Raw genomic sequence first — 20,098 nt, 5'->3', positions numbered from 1 at the left:
TATGACAGCTCAGTGGGAAGTGAGAAAACTGATTTCATGGTCGAGCGGCCACTCACATAAGCCACACATCACACTGGTAAATGCCAAATGATGCCTCGCTTCGTGTAAGGAGCGTAAACATTGGACAATTGAACAGTGAAAAAACATTGTGTGGAGTGACAAATCACAGTACACAATGCGGCAATCCAGTGGCAGGGTGTGAGCATGGCAAATGCCTGGTGAAATTCATCTACCAGAGTATGTAGTGCCAACAGTAAAATCCGGAGGTGATGCTGTTATGGTGAAGTCGTGTTTTTCACAGAGGGGGCTTGCACCCCTTGTTGTTTTGCATGGCACTATCACAGCACAGACCTACATTGATGGTTTCAGCACCTTCTTGCTTTTAAACTACCATGATAGACTTAGTACGGCAATTAGGCAGACAGGTCACACTGACCTTAGTATGGCTGGAGATTTCAATACTGAGGCAAACTCCTTATTAAATTCACATAAACTCAAGCTCCAGTAATATAGATTACACAGCAGTCAACAGGAATTTGAAAGACAATGTAAGCTGATATAATGTTCATTTTCATTACTCTGATCAGCATTGTCAGTTGAGTACTTCTATAAACCACAAGCCACAATGTGGTGTGCGGCAGAAGGTACTTTGTGTATGTCATAACACCCCCCCCCCCCCCTCTCCTCCTTTCCCATTTCATTCTCTAATGGTTCGCAGGAAGAACGATTTTCGGTAAGCCTCCAAGCGTACTCTAATCTTTCTAATGTTATCTTCATGGTCTTTTTTGTGATATATATGTAGCAGGAGCAATATGTATGTTGACTCTTCTAGGAACATATGCTCTTGGAACTTTAAAAGTAAACTGGACTGTTGCACAGACTACCTCTTTTGCAGCATCTGCCACTGGAGATCACTGTGATGCTTTTGTGCTCACTAAATGAACCTGTGACAAAATCTGTAGCTCTACTTTGGATCTCCTCTACTTCCTCTATTAATCCTACTTGGTACGGATCCCATAATGGCAAGCAGTATTCAAGTGTTGGTCAAACAAGTGTTTTGTAAGCTACCTCCTTTGGTGACAGACTACATTTCCTGAAAATTCTTCCAGTGAATCGCAGTCAGGCATTTACCCATCCTCCATTTCATTTTATATGGTTGTTCCACTTTAAATTGTTCCATACACATAATCCTAGATATTTTATGGAAGTAACTGCTTGCAGTGATTGTTCTGCAATCTGTAGTCTTACAATAAGGGGTCTGCTGTTTACATAAGTATGTTACATTTGTTTTGGTTCAGCATGAACAGCCACTCCCTGCACCAAGTGTCACATCAACCCTCTGCAGGTCTTCCAACAATTTTCTAGTGTTGCTACTTCTCCGTAGTGTCATCCGCAAAAAGCCTACCAGAACTTCTGATGTTTATGTCATTTACACAAATTATTATGAAAAGGTAATGACTCTAAAATAGGCCCTTGGGTTACAATAAGTCACATTTATGCCTGAAGACCTCTCCACTGAGACTGACAAGCTGTGTTTGTTAGCAAGAAACCAATTCGATCATATAGTTGGCTCGATATCCCGCACACTCATGTTTTGTTCATTGGGTGGCTATGCAGAACTGTAATGAATGCCTTATGGATGTGAAGGAACACAGTATCTACGTGGGTGCCAGTACCTACCACCTTCTGGGTCTCGTGGAGGAAGAGTACAAGCTGTTACACACGATTGCCTTTTTAACACATGTTAACCCCCTTAACACAAAATCCTGAGTTATCTTGTTTTATTATTTTGACAGAATCTATGACTTAACTGTGTGAAGCTATGGATAATTGATGACAAAACATGTGCTTTCAGTCTCTGTCCTGTATTGTTGAGGCAGTGCTTCCAAAAAACGACAGCTATGGAGATCCTGAATTCGCCATTGAATTTAGCAGTCAGAAGATGAAAAAGAATGTGGTGTTACTTTATTAGAGGGTGAAAGCGAAAACACTTCATCAGCTGACTGACTGCCGCTAACCAGTGGTATGAGATACATATGTCCACTGTCCTTCACCCAGCTCCTCCAAGATTTCTGTTCACAGGAAACCACTGTGAAATATGTGGCTTGACTTCACACCTACTACACATAAACTAAAAACAATTTTAAGTTTCAGTCAAAGTTCAGTGCACAAATATACTCTGGATTTTATTAATGGTGATCTTCAAAAATTTGTAACTCATTATTTTGAGCTTTAAAAGCTATCCTTATATGTTTGTATGTGATGTCATTCATTCACCTTTTTCTTGTCCTCATTAGAACTGTTTATGCCATTCACATATCTGAGTCTTTCTCATGGTGTCCCCGAACTGTGCTTAAATCTTCAATAATTTCAAACTATTTTACTGCACAACAGATGATCTGACGATGCAGCAGTACTAACAAGACACAGCCAGGGCAGATGCGAGCTGGTGCCAGTGCCATAGACACTCACCCCTTGCACGAGTTCCAATAGTGCCACAGGCAGCACTGAGGATCGAGATATTTACTTCGCCTCAGCCAATTGCAGGCCGAGTACAATCTGCCAATAACGAGACGACAAAAGACTGAACCCTCCTCGGAAGTAAGAAGAGTAATTCTCGCCCACTTGGTAACAGATCATCACCCATGGCTAACTTAGACAGGGAACATCATTAGTGAACTCTTCGAAGTGAACAGACAGTAGTTGTAAATTGCATTTGCTATGTACTGTGAAGTCTATGTACAATTATTTGCACTTAGCCAGTGAGGGCCTTTTTGTGTTGTTACATGCAGTGTTGCAGACCTCAATATCCGATAAGTCACAAAGATAAGTAACCCTTTTTAATTCATTTGTATGACTTTGTTACTAATTTGTTAGAGCGTTGCAGAACATTTGTTCTCCTATCCTGTTACCTGACCCGGAGGCATAGCTGTGTACTGGTGGCAGGCAGAAATTGTCTTAGCGGTGTATTGTACCAGAAGCCATTTCACGAACTCTCAAACTCTGCCTTCCGTAACAACAGTGCCAACTCTCCCTCCACAGCAATAGTGATGAGACATCCACAAAACTGGAGATGAAGGTTTACACAAAGTGATTCGACTAAAGAAACAACACAAGCTGCAGAGAAAAATCACTGGAAATAAAAGCAACAATGAGCAGAGACTGCACTGCTCATCACTTACAAAAAGGCACATAAAACAAAAATTCCAGTTTATATTTAATCCACCCTCAAATTTTTAAGGAAAAGTACAGTCAAGGAAAAGGGGGAGGGGGGACGACGACTTTAAAGCATACCTTTTACACTTTATGAAACAAACAATTATGTAGTAGAGAATTCAGGCAACATAGGTAAGGCATCCTGGAAAATAACCAATAAACATAGTAAAACCAATAAAGAGTTGTAAAGTGAACCAGTCAGCACAATGCACGAAGACCACAAAGTGAAGGATCTCAATGCATTACATAATTTGTTGAATAAGTACTTTACCTCTCATTTTGACCAACCATCCCCCATTATAGACCTACAGGTTGAGACATCCAATACCATCAAACATTGTTTAGTGCCAAAATTTGTGGAGGTGATTCAACAGGAGATATTTAACAAGGTACAAAAGTCAAAAGAACAAACAATCATCTGGATAGGATGGTATCTTGATTGTGGTGTTAAAGAAATGTGCCAGTGAAATCACTAAACCATCTTATTAATTGTAGTATTAGTGAAAACATATCAAGTACCTTAAAAATAAGTAATTCAGTCCCGTTCATATGAAGGGAAGTAAGGAAGAAGTTTCAAATTATAAACAGATCTCACTGGTTGGGAAAACATTCAATCAATTATACACAGTTTTACACCGAACGGAGCTAGATGGCTGATAGAACAGACATATCCATATTTTTTAATTTTTTTATTCAGTTTTAGATGCTCAATTTTGGTACAGCTCTGGTAAGAAGAGATTATTTCAGTATAATCTTTTTTTTTGTAGTTTGTGTAGCAACATAAATTCAATACGATACACTCCCCATATTTGAATTTAGAATACCTTGCTTTTTCTGACATTCACACTGCTGCAATAGACTAATCAACAAATAATTGGGAAGCCAAAGATGGAAACACTCAACCAAGCCAGTAAAGTATCACATTTCAGTAATAGTGTAAAACATGAATGCAGTGGATCATAAAGGTAGGATCTCTCCACACAATGAGCGATGCCTGTACTAGATGTCTGCTGCATTTTGTTTATGGTAAGGAACGATGATCTGATTTTAATGTCCTGCTAACAACAAGATGATAATGGAGAGTGGGCACAAGCTTGTATTGGGGTAGAATGGTGGAGAAACTGGTCATTTCCTTTGGAAGGAACTACATTCGAATTTGTCTTTAGAGGAAATTATGGAAAGTTAAATGTGGACGACTAGATTTGGAAGGGGAGGGCAAAAGTAGAACACCTGCCCTTCCAAATACAGATCCTTTGTTTTAGCAACGTGCCATCTCATTTGCTTTGTATTGACTGTCTTCATCAGAGCTTTCTTCTCCAAATGAAATAACAATTTAGCATTTTGGTTCCTGTAATAATATGAATCCACTAAAAATATGGCACTTTTTATTTTGTTACTTTTTTCTTGCAAAAATTGACTTTGGCAAACATCATATGGAGTGGTCCCTTCATTTTGCCTGAAAAAGAAAGAAGAAAATTTGTAATTAGTTCCAATAACTTTGTTATTTCCAAATCATTCACTACACAATTGTATCATTTAGTTGAATTTTTGGAACTTTATTAAAATGTAGTCTTAGTTTAATTTGAAAGTTTTTTTATGTACCTCATCTAGCACAGACCAAGAGACACATGTTGCAATGAATTTTTTTTTTTTTGGAAGGTGCCTAATGCTGTAGATTTTTATACGCAAACATTCTGTTATTACTCTAAGGCTGCTCAAAATCCTTATAAGAGCATTTTATTGGCATCATTTATAATGGAAAACCTATATACATTTAAATTTGAAGGAAGTAATTCATTAAATATATGTGGAAATAAATTATGTCCTCACTGATTAAAATGCACAAGGAAATTATAGTTTGTGAAAAAGAGAAAAATAATTATAGCCCATTCGCACACTTCTTTCTGGGTTGAAGGACCAAGTGTGGTCAACAGAAATGTATTAGACCGGTATGCCAGACATTGCTGCAACCTTCCAACTTTGACACCACCACCACCACCACCACCACCACCACCACCACCACTCCTCCTCCTCCTCCTCCTCCTCATGAGAAAATTGCAAATGTATGTGATCAAACTCTTCTCTCAGAAGTACTGTGTAGCAACAATTAATATGATTAAATCTCTTGTCATATTAGGCTTGGACATGGTGAAGCTGTTACTCCCACTAAGATACTACAGTCTTAATATAGATGATGGCTTGTGCGTGTATTATTTATGAAGAAATATAACTGCAGAAGTGTGATGAAGTCCTGTAAGGGTTCACCCAATACTCCCTCACCTGTCTGCCAACAAAGCAGCCGAAATAGTTTGGTACCTCAGTAACCAGAAAGGAGTGCTGAAGGGGGGCTAACATCAATGTAATTAGTCATCCCCTGGAGTCTTAAGATTTACTGCCAACAGCAAAACAAGACCTATGGTGGTAGACCTAGTTCTGGGCAGTAGTTCCTGCAAATACCAAAAATGTCATCACATCTTACTCACAATGAGCCCTAATATAACATTAGGTCCAAAGATGGGCATTAATACCTCAGGAGTAGCTTGCATGAACATTAAGTTTAAGACTTTGGATCGGGTAATTCAATACTGAATTGAGTCACATATCACGGGGATACTTTCTGTGACACCTATCCTTTTATAATTTTTAATGTTCAGCTTATATTCTAACGACTAATAAGAAAAAGGTTATTTTCACAAACCGTAGTTACAACCATGTTTGTGATGTGCAAGTATTAAAACTTATAAATTAGAAAGGAATTTAAACACAAATACCACTTTATCTACTTTGACGATAACCACAAATTGCTTGAGACACAAAAATGCTATCTAAATTATTACAGAAAACAAAATGGAACATAATCTAACAAAATGCTTAACTTCAAAATCTGCATATTTATACAGAAAGTCCTTATCTTTCCATAAATTACAGATCAGAAAGCTTGGTAGACAGAGTGTTCTGAATGCACTTTAAATTTTGCCAAGTATGTTGTGTTGGGCTATTATCAAAGCATTAAACATTTAAACTGTGACATACACTGAAGTACCGAAACTTGCTCAGTTTTCGCAAAAGATAGTGCTAGCATTCTATTTGAACCATTTCCAACACTAAAATAATATACAAAACTTGGAAAGTAACTTTACTTTTCTTTTAAACATTAAAATGCGATCTCGTCTGAAAAAGTTCTAAAACAACTGTCGAGTTCACGAACGATAACTTTATTTTTTTTATAGTTATTGATCATTACATTGATACAGAATTATTATGTGAAAAACACTATCATCTATTTTTTATGCAATATAAATACTGTTTTTCCACTGGCCATCTGCACTGATTAAATTGTATACAAGATTACTAACACCGGACTACATGCACCATGGGTGGCACGAACAAGGCAGAGGGGCTGAAGGTATCTGGATGTTACAGAGTACAGGTGTAGTTTTTTGCAAAGTACATTTTATAACACAGTATTTTGTAATAGTGGCACTTATGGTGAAATGTATTATCTTGAGTTGAAGTGAACCTGCCAATTGAATAAACCAGAAAATGCAATTAAACTTATACCCAGCATTTTATTTATGACAGGACAGATACATTATACCCTGAACTGCACAGCAGACGTTACAAACTTCGAGAAGACAAGTACTTAGTTTCAATGTCGACATGAACATCAGGAACTAATCTTTATGAGGTCACTGAGTTTTTCTTGCAAAGTACAGAGTTAGTAGTGCTCGTGTTACATCAGGCATGATAGCACATGCTACTTCCACACAAGATTCTCAGTAATCTTTCAACATCCAATAACCAAAGGTCCAGCCTCAATACAAAGGAGCTGGAGACAGCACTTTGGGATACACCATTTCTCAGAGTCGATTTGCAAGCTGTCCAAAGGCTACTTAGTCTTTTAGTCTACTTCATGTGAGTGCACACACACCCACCTGACATGTGTAATATTAGTCTATCCGACATTCTACTTACACTGGCCTGAAGAGCTTGATCTAAATCTTTTATTAGGTCTTCTGAGGACTCGAGGCCAACTGATAAACGTATTAGATTGTCTGTAATTCCAAGTTTCTCTCTCTGCTCTGGTGGGACAGAAGCATGTGTCATGAGGGAGCTGCAACAAAAAAATAAATAAAAAATAAATTCAATGTAAGCTGAGAAACATAAACATGGATCAAATACACTAAATGTATACGTACGGAATTTCAGCCAAGCTTTCAAATCCACCTAAACTCTCTGCTAAAGTGACGACTTTTAGAGCACTCAGAAAACGCTTAGCTTCTTTTAGGCTACCTTTTATATAAAATGATATCATCCCACTGTGACCATGGCACTGTCGCAATGTCAGTTCATACTGTGGATGCGCTGGCAGGGCTGTAATAAAAATTCAAATACAGGGGTGAAAGCTGTACATGTTCCACAGTTTCACCACGAAATGGAATTTCTAAATATGTTATACACAAAGAAACAAAGGCACAGTACAATTCAATGCAATTATTCCATGTACATTCCACAGGAGCCATGATGTAAACTTATTATTCAGCTGCTCTCATTTCTTTCACAGTGTACTATTTCAGTTTGTTAGGGTTCACCAGGATGTGTTATGAGTACTTAGTGTAAGTGAAAATTATAAATTACAATATGGTAGACAGTTCCATTTGCAACTCTTGCAAGGTTAATGAGCAACAATACTCAACTGTATTATCTGTTGCACGGATTTATTAGTACAGAGATCAAAGTGATTTATGTAGAAGTTTAACAACACTGCAGACTTAATTCTGAGTGAGAAACTGTTGTCAGGATATGATTACATCGCTACAATTTCTTTTATGGTTCTCCTTAGATTAAAGAGAATAGTATTGTGCTGTAACAATTTAATCAAATTCATTGTCTTGCAGTGGTTTTAGTGAAAACCATTCAGATACACTGACAATGTGCAACAAACTAAAATTTGTGATAACTTCTGGATGCAGTATTTGGAAGGAACAGGAGGAAATATCAATGATAATTAAAGCTTTAATCTCATGCAGAGGCATGCTAGGATAGCCTAATTTTAGACTCAGTTCCAGAAAGCAAGAGATCTAAATTTGAGAGTCAGTCCAGCTGACTTTCATTTGTCGTAATATATTCATCATACTGGGTTTTGTCACAATATCAAACTAGCAACAAGGTGACGGAAATGAACTGTCATGTACAACAATTGTCAGTCTATTTTTTAAAAAACCACACTGTTCGTTAACTGTCATGACATTTTACAGCAGTTTTATGTTGCATTTTTTATTTCTATTACAGTTATTAATTTCCAATGGTAGTACTTCTCTTATCAGTGTTAAAACTTATCACCAGTATTGTGAATAGCAAGCATTTACTGTACCTGGGTGATTAACCTTTTCAACTAAAGGATGGCTTTCTAAAAATTTTCCGACTGCCAGGCCATTTGCCATGTGTTCTTTCATCCTTATGTGCAAAGTTTTTAAACTTCTGTTCACTAAATAACAATCAAATGGAGAAGGAACAATACCCATGGCTGCAACAGAAATAAAATGTTAGGAATTAAATCTAAACAATATCACACATTTACAAGAATGAAAATGTATCAAAGCATTCAAATGGTGGTTAACTTTTATATAGTTAAAGTAAACCAAGATTTCTGGCATAGAAGGTATACTTTAAGACTGTTCTGCCTCTCAAAAACACTAAAACATAAAAAAAGAATTCAGTGTTACTAACATTTCTGCAAGAATTTAAGGTTCTCATACACTTCTTGATTATTTGTGGTCACTGCTCCCATTATTATATCCGAGTGGCCATTCATATATTTGGTCAAGGAATAGACAACCATGTCTGCACCCAAGTTCAATGGTCTCTGTGTGTGGAGAACAAAAGAGGAAAAAAAAAAATAACAAAAACGTACAATTTTAATTTCATTATCACATATGACATAGAAATTAAAAATAAATACATTAACATTTGTAACTCACAATTGCACAACCTAATTTGGTTGTGTATTGTCCATTATTTTTTCTTACATCTTATACCTTCTTAAGGTACAAATTCTTACTTAGCCGAGTCTGGGGCAAGCATGCAGCTATGCAACAGTTCAAAAGCTGACCAACTGCACAGAATGTCATAATCTTGAGCAGTGAGAGCCAGAGCCACCAAATTATGAAAGAGAGAACAATGAGAGACCATAGTATGCATTTCTGAGTGTCGTCATTCCACAATGTATACACCAATATGGAAGTTCATCTGAAGTATTTGTTAGTGCATCTGGAGATGCTCTGTTACTGGTTTAACATGCTTTGGCAACCTTCCTGACAAATCAGGTGACAGCCCAGACTGTAGTGGAACACACAGATTTTTGTTCCCGTAATGGAGAATATTTAACTATTCATACAGTTTGGGAAGGTGAATTTGGCACTGTCAGGGGCTCGTGACATGGTACCACATCATTATAAGGTCTATTACACAATGCTGCAGCTCCCGACTTTTCAATGCACACGAAAGAACTCATTCTGAACCTGTTCACGCAAATCTCATACGAAAGATAAGCCGCCCGCCGCCTGTTTATCCTTGCGCATGTAAAACCTTGCCACAAGACAAGATCTGGTAATTTATTGGAATGAGCACAACATTCTACCAAGTAGAAGACTGCAAAAGTAATTAAAAAGAAATGAAACTTAATACCTTAGTAAACAGTCATGCCAACCTATTCTGCCACCAAATTTACAATAAGATGGGCTTGTTACTTACTTGAAAGTATGGAGTCAAAAATGTATTGTCAACAGCAACTAGAATGTTTTTCTTGTGTGCAATGTCACATATCTTCTTAATATCTGCCACTTTCAGTAAAGGATTTGTTGGAGTTTCTATCCATATTAATTTTGTATTGTCTCTTATTGCTGCCTCTATCTCATTATGGTCAGTGCCATCAACATAAGTGACATTTATGTTCATTCTCTTCACAATCTTGTTGAAGTATCTAACTGTGCCTCCATACAAGTCATCCATGGCAACAAAATGATCACCAGCATTGAGGAGATGAATAACAGTAGTAGTTGCTCCAAGTCCTGAAGCATATGCCAAGCCATACTTAGCATCATCTAGAGAGGCTAGGCAAGATTCAAGAACATCCCTTGTTGGATTTCCACCACGACTATAGTCATATCCCTGTTGGGTGAAAATTGTAAGCATATTAAACAAAGATAATAAATTCAAGCACTACAGTACACTAAGAAGCGAAGATGTTATGGTATCCACAGCTGTCAATCACTATACAACTATCGTACATTTTAGTTTAGTTATTGTTAACAATACTGGACAGGTTAAAAAAAAGAGAACTATATTTGAAGTAGTATTACATGATAACTAGAATTAGCTGTGGTGATTGAGATTGACTGAAGGGTACCTTGGTCAGGATTCACAGACCGCAATGTTAAAATTGTTCCTCATACGGTGTCCAGCGTCAAAATACGTGTCACCTCACTTGGCAGTACCTATCTCTCTCTCTCTCTCTCTCTCTCTCTCTCTCTCTCTCTCTCTCGTTGTACAAGATATGACAAGTATGGAAGCTCCTTCATTTGAAATATGGTGTCAGTATCCAGCATCATCAATAACATTCATAGCTCTGCAGGGATGGTAGTTGTCCATTTACAATGTACCAAAGAAAAGTAACAAGTCCCTACACTGTATGTAGGATACTATGCTCTAACAAGTTGCTGTAATAAACCATGGTGTTTTGCATTGGCTGTCCTGCCAGGGAAAGCTGACATTCAATGTGATTGTGACATGGCCATCATCAAGGTGCATTGTAATTAATTTCCATCCTTGTATTCCAAATACCATAACAATCAAGAATGGCAGTTGTCACGAATGGGATATGGTTCATGTGGGCTTTGGGCCAGATTGTCAAATTATGTTCGACCAGCAGACTAGTTCTTATTCAGTATGATTATGTATTAGTTTATCTCCTTGTTTTACATTTTCTAAGATGTCCACTCAAGGGCATAGGGAGAACATTTGTCAGTCTTATTTGACAATACCTGGCTTTAACAGAGCAGAACATGTTGAAACATTTTTGTTCCCTAGCAGCAGCCAAGAAGAAGAAATAGTAATAGTAGTAGTAGTAGTAGTAATAATAATAATAATAATAATAATAATAATAATAATAATAATAACACAGCCACACATCGATCAAGACGCATCCAACACATGGCTAAGAAAAGGCAAAATATACAGTGAGACAGAAGGATTCATGATTGCAATACAGGATCAAACAATAAACACCAGATATTACAGCAACACGATACAGCTACATCCAAACATATATATACAACTACAGAAATTTGTAATTACCCGAAAGTTCCTAAATGCAATGTAACATATACTGTACAGTTAAAAGGAAGTCACACTTGATCAAGGTCCGCATCACTTTCCATTTTTAACCAGACATAACGTTTGAGAAAGGAAAGAAATTATTATTATTATTATAATACAGCTGAAATTCAGACTGCAGACAGGATGGTCCTGACAGAAAACCAGTATAGGGCTATGGAAATAAATGAACACGTTTTCCACATTCAGAAGAATTATTTGTTGGTACACATCACATGTAGTTTTGAACTACACTGGCACCTTCTCTAATTAAAGGGGCATGAATACTGAAAGACTCAGTCACTGTAACAGCTGAGTGTGCTCAGATTCGATAGTTACTGATTTATTAAAACTGTATTCTGGACTGGGGTCCAACTCAAAATTGTCTTTTTTTTATACATTGCTATTACCAACTGAGTCACCAGAGAAAGATTCACAATGTGCACTTACAGGAAAGAGGCTGCTAGAACTGAAGCTGTGAGAGGTTAGGTGACAAACAGTGCCTGGATAGCTTATTTAATTCTTCAGCAAAATCTAATAAGCTGTACTAAAGAAGAGAAGCTGAAACATGGGGTCTTTTACTCTCCACTCCAAAACAAAAAGCAAACAAGTGTAGACTGACATGACAGACACAGCAATGGATAGTTATGAAAAATAGAGTTTTTAAACCTGTGTTGAACAAAGTAAAATTTACATAAATATTTTGTGACAACATAAAATTTTAAGTTCGCAAGTTGTATAGCAGTTATGTACAAGGGTATTTCGGAAAGTAAAGATACACCATACGCCAGAGGAATGGAAGAGTTTTGGCAAGCAAGTTGGCAACACTAGTGTTAACCTTGAACCATTTGCTTTCTCCTCGCGGTCGTTTGGCAGTTGATTGTTACTTCTGGTTGGAGTAGGTTGTGTTTAAAATGGCTGCGCCAATTCAGAATACCGCGAAATGTGAAGTGCGCTCCATCATACGTTTTCTTCATGCAAAAGGTCAGCGACCAGCGGATATTAACAAAGAAATTGTTTTTGTTTATGGAAACATTATGAATCAACAAAATGTAACAAAATGGTGTTGTCATTCCTCTGAAGGTAGGACCGATGTTCATGACGAACAAAGAACAGGTCGGCCATCTGTGATCTCTGATGCCCTTCTTCAGAGAACGGAGGAAGTAATTCGTGCAAATAGACGTCTCACATTGAAAGAATTCCAACAGATCATACCAGATGTGTCAATGACAGCTCTTCATGGTGTTGTGACTGTCAAGTTAGGGTACAGGAAATTGTGCGTGCGCTGGGTTCCATAACTATTAACGGAAGAAAACGAAAAGAAAGGGATGGGCTTTGCCCTCGACTTCCTCACACACTATGCTGAAGCAGGTGATGAGTTCCTTGATCACATTGTGACCGGTGACGAGATGTGGGTTTATCACCATACACCTGAATCCAAGCAACAATCAATGCAATGGCGCCATTCGAATTCACCAAAAGCCAAGAAATGCAAAACGTCGATTTCAGCGAAGAAAATCATGGCTTCTGCTTTTTGGGACAGACAAGGCATTCTTCTGTTGGAATTTATGCCTCCTGGAACAACAATTAATTCTGCTACATATTGAAGCTTCTTCGAAGGGCAATTCAAAACAAACGCAGGGGAATGCCGACAAGTGGAGTCCGCTTGCTTCATGACAACGCTCGGCCTCACACAGCACTCGTAACCAAAGCATTACTCAAACAATTCAAATGGGACGTATTGGACCACCCGCCACACAGCCCGGAACTTGCGCCCACCGACTTGCATGTCTTCCGTTACCTGAAGTCACATCTTGGTGGAAAATCATTCCACGACGATGAAGAGATCACAGATGAAGTTGAAATGTGGTTCCGACAACAGGTGGCAATCTTCTATGACTGTGGGATACAAAAGCTTGTGAACCAACTTAACAAATGTTTGGATAATGGGGGTGATTATGTCGAAAAATAACAAATAATCCAGTTAATAAGATGTAACTGACGTTTTCTAAATAAATGTTCTATTTAAGGACTGCGAGCCATTGTATCTTTACTTTTCGAAATGCCCTTGTACATTTGGCGGCACAAAAAAATGGTCATGGCTAAAATCCGAGTTTCTCGCCACTACACAGGGACCAGTCACATTACAGGGTGTAATGATATGCTAATAAAAGTAAAGAACACTTAATTGTGAGTGTAACAGAAGGATCAAATGCTTTTTGACGGAAAAGGATGTACACTCTAAAAAACACACAAGAAAACTGCCATATTTGCAGCATTGCGAAACTAGTGACAATATTATTTCTTGATGTGGAGTCACAACCAGCAAGAAGTATCTAAATGGCAGCAGCTGTGGTGTAATGCATTCATAGCTCAGCTGTATAGTAAGCAATCTAGTAGGCGACTGCCTGGAGACAAGGCGTGGCTGTATTTTACTAACTGCTATTTTTCTTCCATTAATGTGATTAATCTGAAGAAATTATGAAATTAATAGAATTAACACCTCATGGTTCTCAGTAAGACATTTTTGGCTCCCAAAGTGCACAGCATGTGGCTTGTTTGCCACTTAATATCCCATACAACATGTCTAAATCTACCAAACAAATTAGAAGTTTGTCTATTTGTTTTTCAATCCCTTGATATTCTGATGCAATATACAAACATTATTTTTCACTGTAATTTTAAGAACTCATGATATTTTAACACCTTTAGTAGCCACCTGTTTGAGCTTTATATATATATATTTCATGATTTACACAATTGAAATCCTTTGACAGATCACAGAATATCTCAATTGACGATGATCGGTTATTGAGAGCATTTAATATTTGATCAGTGAAAGCTTATATTGCATTTTCTGCTGGAAAGCCTTCCTGAAAACTAAAAGTACTCCCATGAGTTTCAATGTTACTTGGCAGGGTTGATAGCAAAACTCTTCAAAATTTTTACAATAGCCAAGTTCTTCTAAAAGTACAGTTTAAAATGATAATATGTTGCATCAGAATATCAAGGAATTAAAAAACAAAGTAGATGAACTTCTTGCTTGTTTAGAAGATTTAGAAACAGGGAATGCAATAAATGTAATATGTCTGTCAGAACATAATAATAGTCACAGGTCTGGAAAAGGTAAATGTAAGAGGATATAAACTTCCAGCACATGTAAGCAGAGACAACATGGATAAGGAGGAGTTGTCATATAGCCTACACTAAAAGTAATAATAGTGTCAAAATTTAGAAACTAAAAATTATGTGCAGAGCAACATACAGAAGCATGTGCCTGTAAGCTTAAACTAAATAAAGGTAATTTTATAACTGTATATGTTCCACTGGGAAATTATCAACTATTTCTGAAAAACTTTAATTCCTTGTTGTGCTATCTGTCAGACAGAGTGAAGCAAATTATTATGGAGGGGATTCCAATGTAGATTCTTTTGAAAGAGTTTGATACAAAGAAATATCTTTAAGTATTGGTTGGTTCTTCCAATTTGAGTCAGTTATCGAGTTTCCTACTTGGATGGTACAGGAAAGTAGCAAACTAATGGGTAATATTTTCACAAACCAGATAAATTTAATCAAATAAAAATTTATCCTGTTAAGAATCATCTTCCTTATCATGATGCACAACTATTTACAGTATATGACATGGCTCCATACAGTAATGCAAAACATTCCTCCAAAATTGTCCATTCAATTAGTACTTTAACAATTGCAAATTTCAGGGAAAGCTTGCAGCAGTTAGACTGGGAAGAGGTGTACAGAAACCTGATGCTAACTGAAAATACAACATATTTCACGATATGTTTGTGAGTATTTTTGAAAACAGTGAAATAATTGTAAGAAATAATATAAAAAAATCATGACTTACTAAGGGGGATAAAAATCCCTTGAAAAACGGAAACATATCTAATAGCAAGAAAAGTGATGACTCAGAAACAGTCAAATATTATAAAATTACTGTATTAAGTTAAGGGAAGTTACTATGTCTATTATGTCTGAGATTCACAAATTGGATAGTAAAATTAATAGAGTTTGAAATGTTGTTGAAAGGGAAACACAGTAACCAAGGGCACAGGAAGACTATTACCATCAAACTGAATGGTAAGTTTATTAATAAAGCCTGAGCTTGAAAATATTTTTAATAATCAGTTTTTTAAATGTAGTGGAGAAAATAGGTTCCACATGTTCATTAGAAAAGGCAATACCTATGCAATCTGGAAATTGCAATTCTACCCACTTCTCCTTCTGAAATTAAGACAATAATAAACTCACTCAAAAGTTAAGGTTCACATGGAATTGATGGCACCTCCAACAAAGTACTAAAAACTGGTTCCCAAAAGATGAGAAGGATTCTTTTTCACTTACGTAATAGCTCCCTGGAACAGGGCATTTCCCCCCGATAGATTGACATATGCTATTGTTAAATCACTGCATAAGAAAGGGGGATAAGTCTGTTGTCAACAACTACTGCCCAATCTCACTTCTGACAGCTTTGTCCATAATTGAGAAAGTAATGTATTCAATAGTGGCTTCACATATTTCTAAAAATAAAGTACTAACGAAATGCCAATTTAGTTTTCAGGAAGGCTTTCCAGCAGAAAATGTTATATATGCTTTCACTGACCAAATATTAAATGCTCTCAATAACCGAACATCATCAATTGAGATATTCTGTGATCTGTCAAACGATTTCGATTGTGTAAATCATGAAATTCTTCTAGAAAAGCTTAAGTATTGTGGTATGAGTGGCACAGGGCACAAATGGTTTAATTCTTATGTAACTGGAAGAGTACACATGGTTGAAATAAACACTTCACATAATGTTAAAAAATCAGCAGATTCCTCAAGCTGGGGAGGCATCAAGAAAGGGGTCCCACAAGGTTCATTGGTTCCCTTATTATTCTTAACATATATTAAAGACCTGCCATTCTATATTCACAAAGATGCAAAGCTAATTCTTTTTGATGATGATTCAAGTGCAGTAACTACGTACAAAAAAGAATTAGCTGAGGAAATTGTGAACAATGTCTTTCAGAAAATTATTAAGTTGTTCACTGCAAATGGACTCATTAAATTTTGATGAAACACAGTACATACAGTTCTCTACAGTAAATAGCATAACACCATTAACAAATAAAGAGTTTGAAGAGAAGTCTGTAGCTAAGGCAAAATATTCCAAATTTCTGAGTGTGCACACTGATGAGAGATTAAATTTGAAGAAACACATTGACGATCTGCTGAAATGTTTGAATTCAGCTATCTATGTTATTAGGGGTATTGCAACTTTTGGATATAAACATACAAGTAAATTAGCTTACTATACCTATTTGCATTTACTGCTTTTATATGGCAACATATTATGGAGTAATTCGTCATTTAGTAGTAATTGCACAAAAGCGTGTAATCAGAATAACAGCACGAGCCCTGGCAAGATCATATTGCAGACATTTATTTAAGGAACTAGATATTTCACAGTAGTTTCGCAATACATATGCATATTTATGAAATCTGTTATTAATAACCCATACCAAGTCAAAAGAAACAGCACTGTGCATAGCTATACCACCTTGAGAAAGGATGATCTTCACTACTTTGAGTTCTATCTTTGGCACAGAAAAGGGTGAATTACGCTACCACAAAATCATTGGTTTAAAAAAAAAAAAAAAAAAACCTTGAATTATGGCGTAAAGAAACCTTTTGTTAAACTGACACGTTCCACATCATTATGTAGTGTTGTATTCATGACCTATGGAACAAGTATTAATCTAATTTAAAGGCCTTCAACTTCAATGACTGACTGCGATCTGTGAGGAAAGGAGTCCATGCAATGGGAAGTAAATCTCTCATTTACTACTGCGTCCTTCCAGGTAGCTAGCGCGACATTCCAAAGGTCATAAGGGGTAATATATGTACATTGGGGTAGCATCAAGTGAACTATCTATCCTGTGATTCCTCCCACTCCCAAACTGCCACAGACACATGACCACTACAAGGTAACTTGTGGATTAATTTGGGGTCAGAACGGACACCTTGGAGCCTCTATACTCCTAGAGGACCATCATTAACTGAGGACAACAACATTTTGCCAGAAAATACCACATTCCACCAGTCATGACTGACACTGTCCTCGACAAACACTAATCGGTAGAGTTAATGATGACAGGACCTGTCCTCGAGGGCCACATTTCAGGTAAGTTGTCAGGCCTTCCAAAGACAGCTATGAACCAAATCCACCAACCTGGAAAACTTAGTATGTTTCAACTGCACCACATTTCAAGGAGGATTTTGTTGCGATATGTTGCAAGATTATTATACTCCATAGGTGCTGCTACATGCAGAAGTTCAGTTCACATAGACTTACTGAATTCTTCAGTATTTTGATAATGATTTATCTACTGTTGTGGACTGCACTCAGGGATACCATACTGTGCCCCGGAGTCAGGTGCTGTCAAACTCCCTTTCTCGACAAGGGCAATGAGGCAACATGAATAGCTTGTTAACAATAGAGTATGGCACATGAATAATGCAACTCAACAAATCTGGTGCAAGTATTTGTACTTTCATTAGCTATTACAGACCAGATAGTGAGCTTGCAAACCTAACTTTTCGTAATGGACTATCAGTCTATTACCTTGTAATATCTACAAAACTGTAAGATTAATTCTCATGTATTACAGGTAGTAAATTTAAGTTTGACTCAATGGGGTCATTCTCCACCAGAAGTTTTTTTTCCATGTATAGTCAAAATTGTCATATCTTCTGTGAGAAACAAGCTGAAGGTATTCGAAACATGTTTCATATAATAGAATGCAGGACTTCAAAGAAAAATTGTTGCATCAGAAGGATGTACCTCTTTGAACAAGACATTTTGCATATAAAAGCTGTGCATTGCTTACTCATCTACAATGACCATTTAAAATTTGGAATGCATTGAGTTAACATGCACTATATTTATAGATAATAAATTTATTCTATTCGCTAACAAGATTTTGTACCTTGTTGGAAAAGATCTGGATCACTGTAAAAATCAGTTTCCTGTATGTTTTGAAGTAATATTTCCTCATCTGTCCCCAACAGAAACAGAAAAATGTGGCATGTTGCATTTCATCCTCATCACTGCTACACTAGACCGATTACTTCTGCAATTTATGCTTATCAGTTTCAATGTTATCAAGTATATGCCTACACCAAGTTTTGCTATTAAGAGCAGCAACAAATCTAGCCAAAATCCCAAATATTTTCCACCACAGTGACTAATATTTGCATCACAAAATTTTACTGTGATTTAGACCACTGACTGGCTGGGGGTGACGTAGAAAATAAAGCAGTATTTTCTCGGTCTTCTAGCTTACAAATTTCAGAGCGCTAATAAACTACAGAAGAATGGTGTGACAAACCTTAAATACACATGGCTCCGATTGTTTGAAAGTAGTTGACATAACTACTGGCGGTATCATGCAGTGCGAGGACCATTTTTCCGGATCTTGACCATCATGAATTGCTCTCGTTGCAAAGGAAGAATCGTTCGGTAGAAATCCTGCTGCAGACATTGTGTACTATTAACAGTCACTGGTTCCTCTATGAACTGCAACAGATAGAAAAAATGAAAGATAATATCTGTATCAGCCTGTGGCTCTACACACACACACACACACACACACACACACACACACACACACACATGCGTTATTTTTCTGCAACTCTCTTTCACTGAAACTTCCGCGGTCAAAGTTGATGGCAAAAATTTATACTTCGTTTCCTGAAGTAACATTAAACTTTACCAAAAATATATTCGCATCATTTAGTGAAAGAGTTTTCTGTGTTTTCGTGCCAAGTAAAATAAAGTAACAATTCTGACGTATAAATATATTTCCAAAACGATAATAAAAAAATATTTACGTACACTTACAACGAGTGATTCCTTCTACTTCTTCACGTGACATGTGCCGATCATTCGAACAATTTATACAGCTGACACTATATCCTCTTGGTGGGGATGCGTCCAATCAGAGCGCGACTCGCACGCGAGACAGATGTTCACCGAAGCCCACTGGTTTCTACTTTCTACAAAGTATATCGTCAGACGTCAATTGTGCGACATGTAGTCTCATCACAGTCTGCTCTCATATTGATAAAAGCTAGGTGACGACTCTTTTAGAATTTCCCGTCTAATTAATGTGAAGGTCAATAAACATGGTATGTGGTGCTACATGTTGTAGGGAATGTATCTTTAAGTGTATAAATAAACAGTGATTGACTATTCGTTCCTCGTTCATATATTATTTTCCGATCCGCCTTGCACCGAATGTCACGTTATTGCCTGCTGCTGTGACCGAGCGATTCTAGGTGCTTCAGTCCGGAACCACGCTGCTGCTAAGGTCGCAGGTTCGAATCCTACCTCAGGCATGGATGTGTGTGATGTCCTTAGGTTAGTTAGGTTTAAGTAGTTCTAAGTCCAGGGGACTGATGGCCTCAAATGTCAAGTCCCATAGTGCTTAGAGCCATTTGAACC

General features: G+C 37.1%; 1 protein-coding gene across 2 annotated transcripts; it reads right to left on the bottom strand.

Moving 5' to 3' along the window:
• Positions 1-3,890: 3,890 nt before the first annotated feature.
• Positions 3,891-19,649, bottom strand: LOC124721763 (cystathionine gamma-lyase). 2 transcript variants are annotated; one of them, XM_047246872.1, is made up of 8 exons: positions 19,490-19,649; positions 18,984-19,171; positions 9,970-10,386; positions 8,947-9,082; positions 8,591-8,743; positions 7,416-7,590; positions 7,192-7,330; positions 3,891-4,672 (listed from the first exon to the last, which is right to left on the bottom strand). In XM_047246872.1, the coding sequence occupies exons 2-8, from the start codon at positions 19,134-19,136 to the stop codon at positions 4,664-4,666; spliced, it is 1,182 nt and encodes a 393-aa protein (XP_047102828.1). In that variant the 5' UTR covers positions 19,137-19,171; positions 19,490-19,649; the 3' UTR covers positions 3,891-4,663. The 2 variants fall into 2 exon arrangements, with proteins under 2 accessions (XP_047102828.1, XP_047102829.1); XM_047246873.1 differs by having other exon boundaries at positions 19,496-19,645.
• Positions 19,650-20,098: the final 449 nt, after the last annotated feature.

The sequence above is a fragment of the Schistocerca piceifrons genome, chromosome X (assembly GCF_021461385.2).
Source record: "Schistocerca piceifrons isolate TAMUIC-IGC-003096 chromosome X, iqSchPice1.1, whole genome shotgun sequence".
NCBI classification, from domain to species: domain Eukaryota; kingdom Metazoa; phylum Arthropoda; class Insecta; order Orthoptera; family Acrididae; genus Schistocerca; species Schistocerca piceifrons.
Note: the sequence above shows the minus strand (reverse complement) of the source record. Positions and strands in the feature narration are given on the sequence as shown.

Bases quoted from the DNA above. Each gene is read 5' to 3' on its own strand.
- LOC124721763 (XM_047246872.1), bottom strand. From the start codon at position 19,136: ATGTCTGCAGCAGGATTTCTACCGAACGATTCTTCCTTTGCAACGAGA. The intron at 10,387-18,983 runs GTTTGTCACACC...TTCACCCAACAG, and splicing joins CGGAGCCATGTGTATTTAAG to GGATATGACTATAGTCGTGG. The intron at 7,331-7,415 runs GTACGTATACAT...TTTTTGTTGCAG, and splicing joins GAAAGCTTGGCTGAAATTCC to CTCCCTCATGACACATGCTT.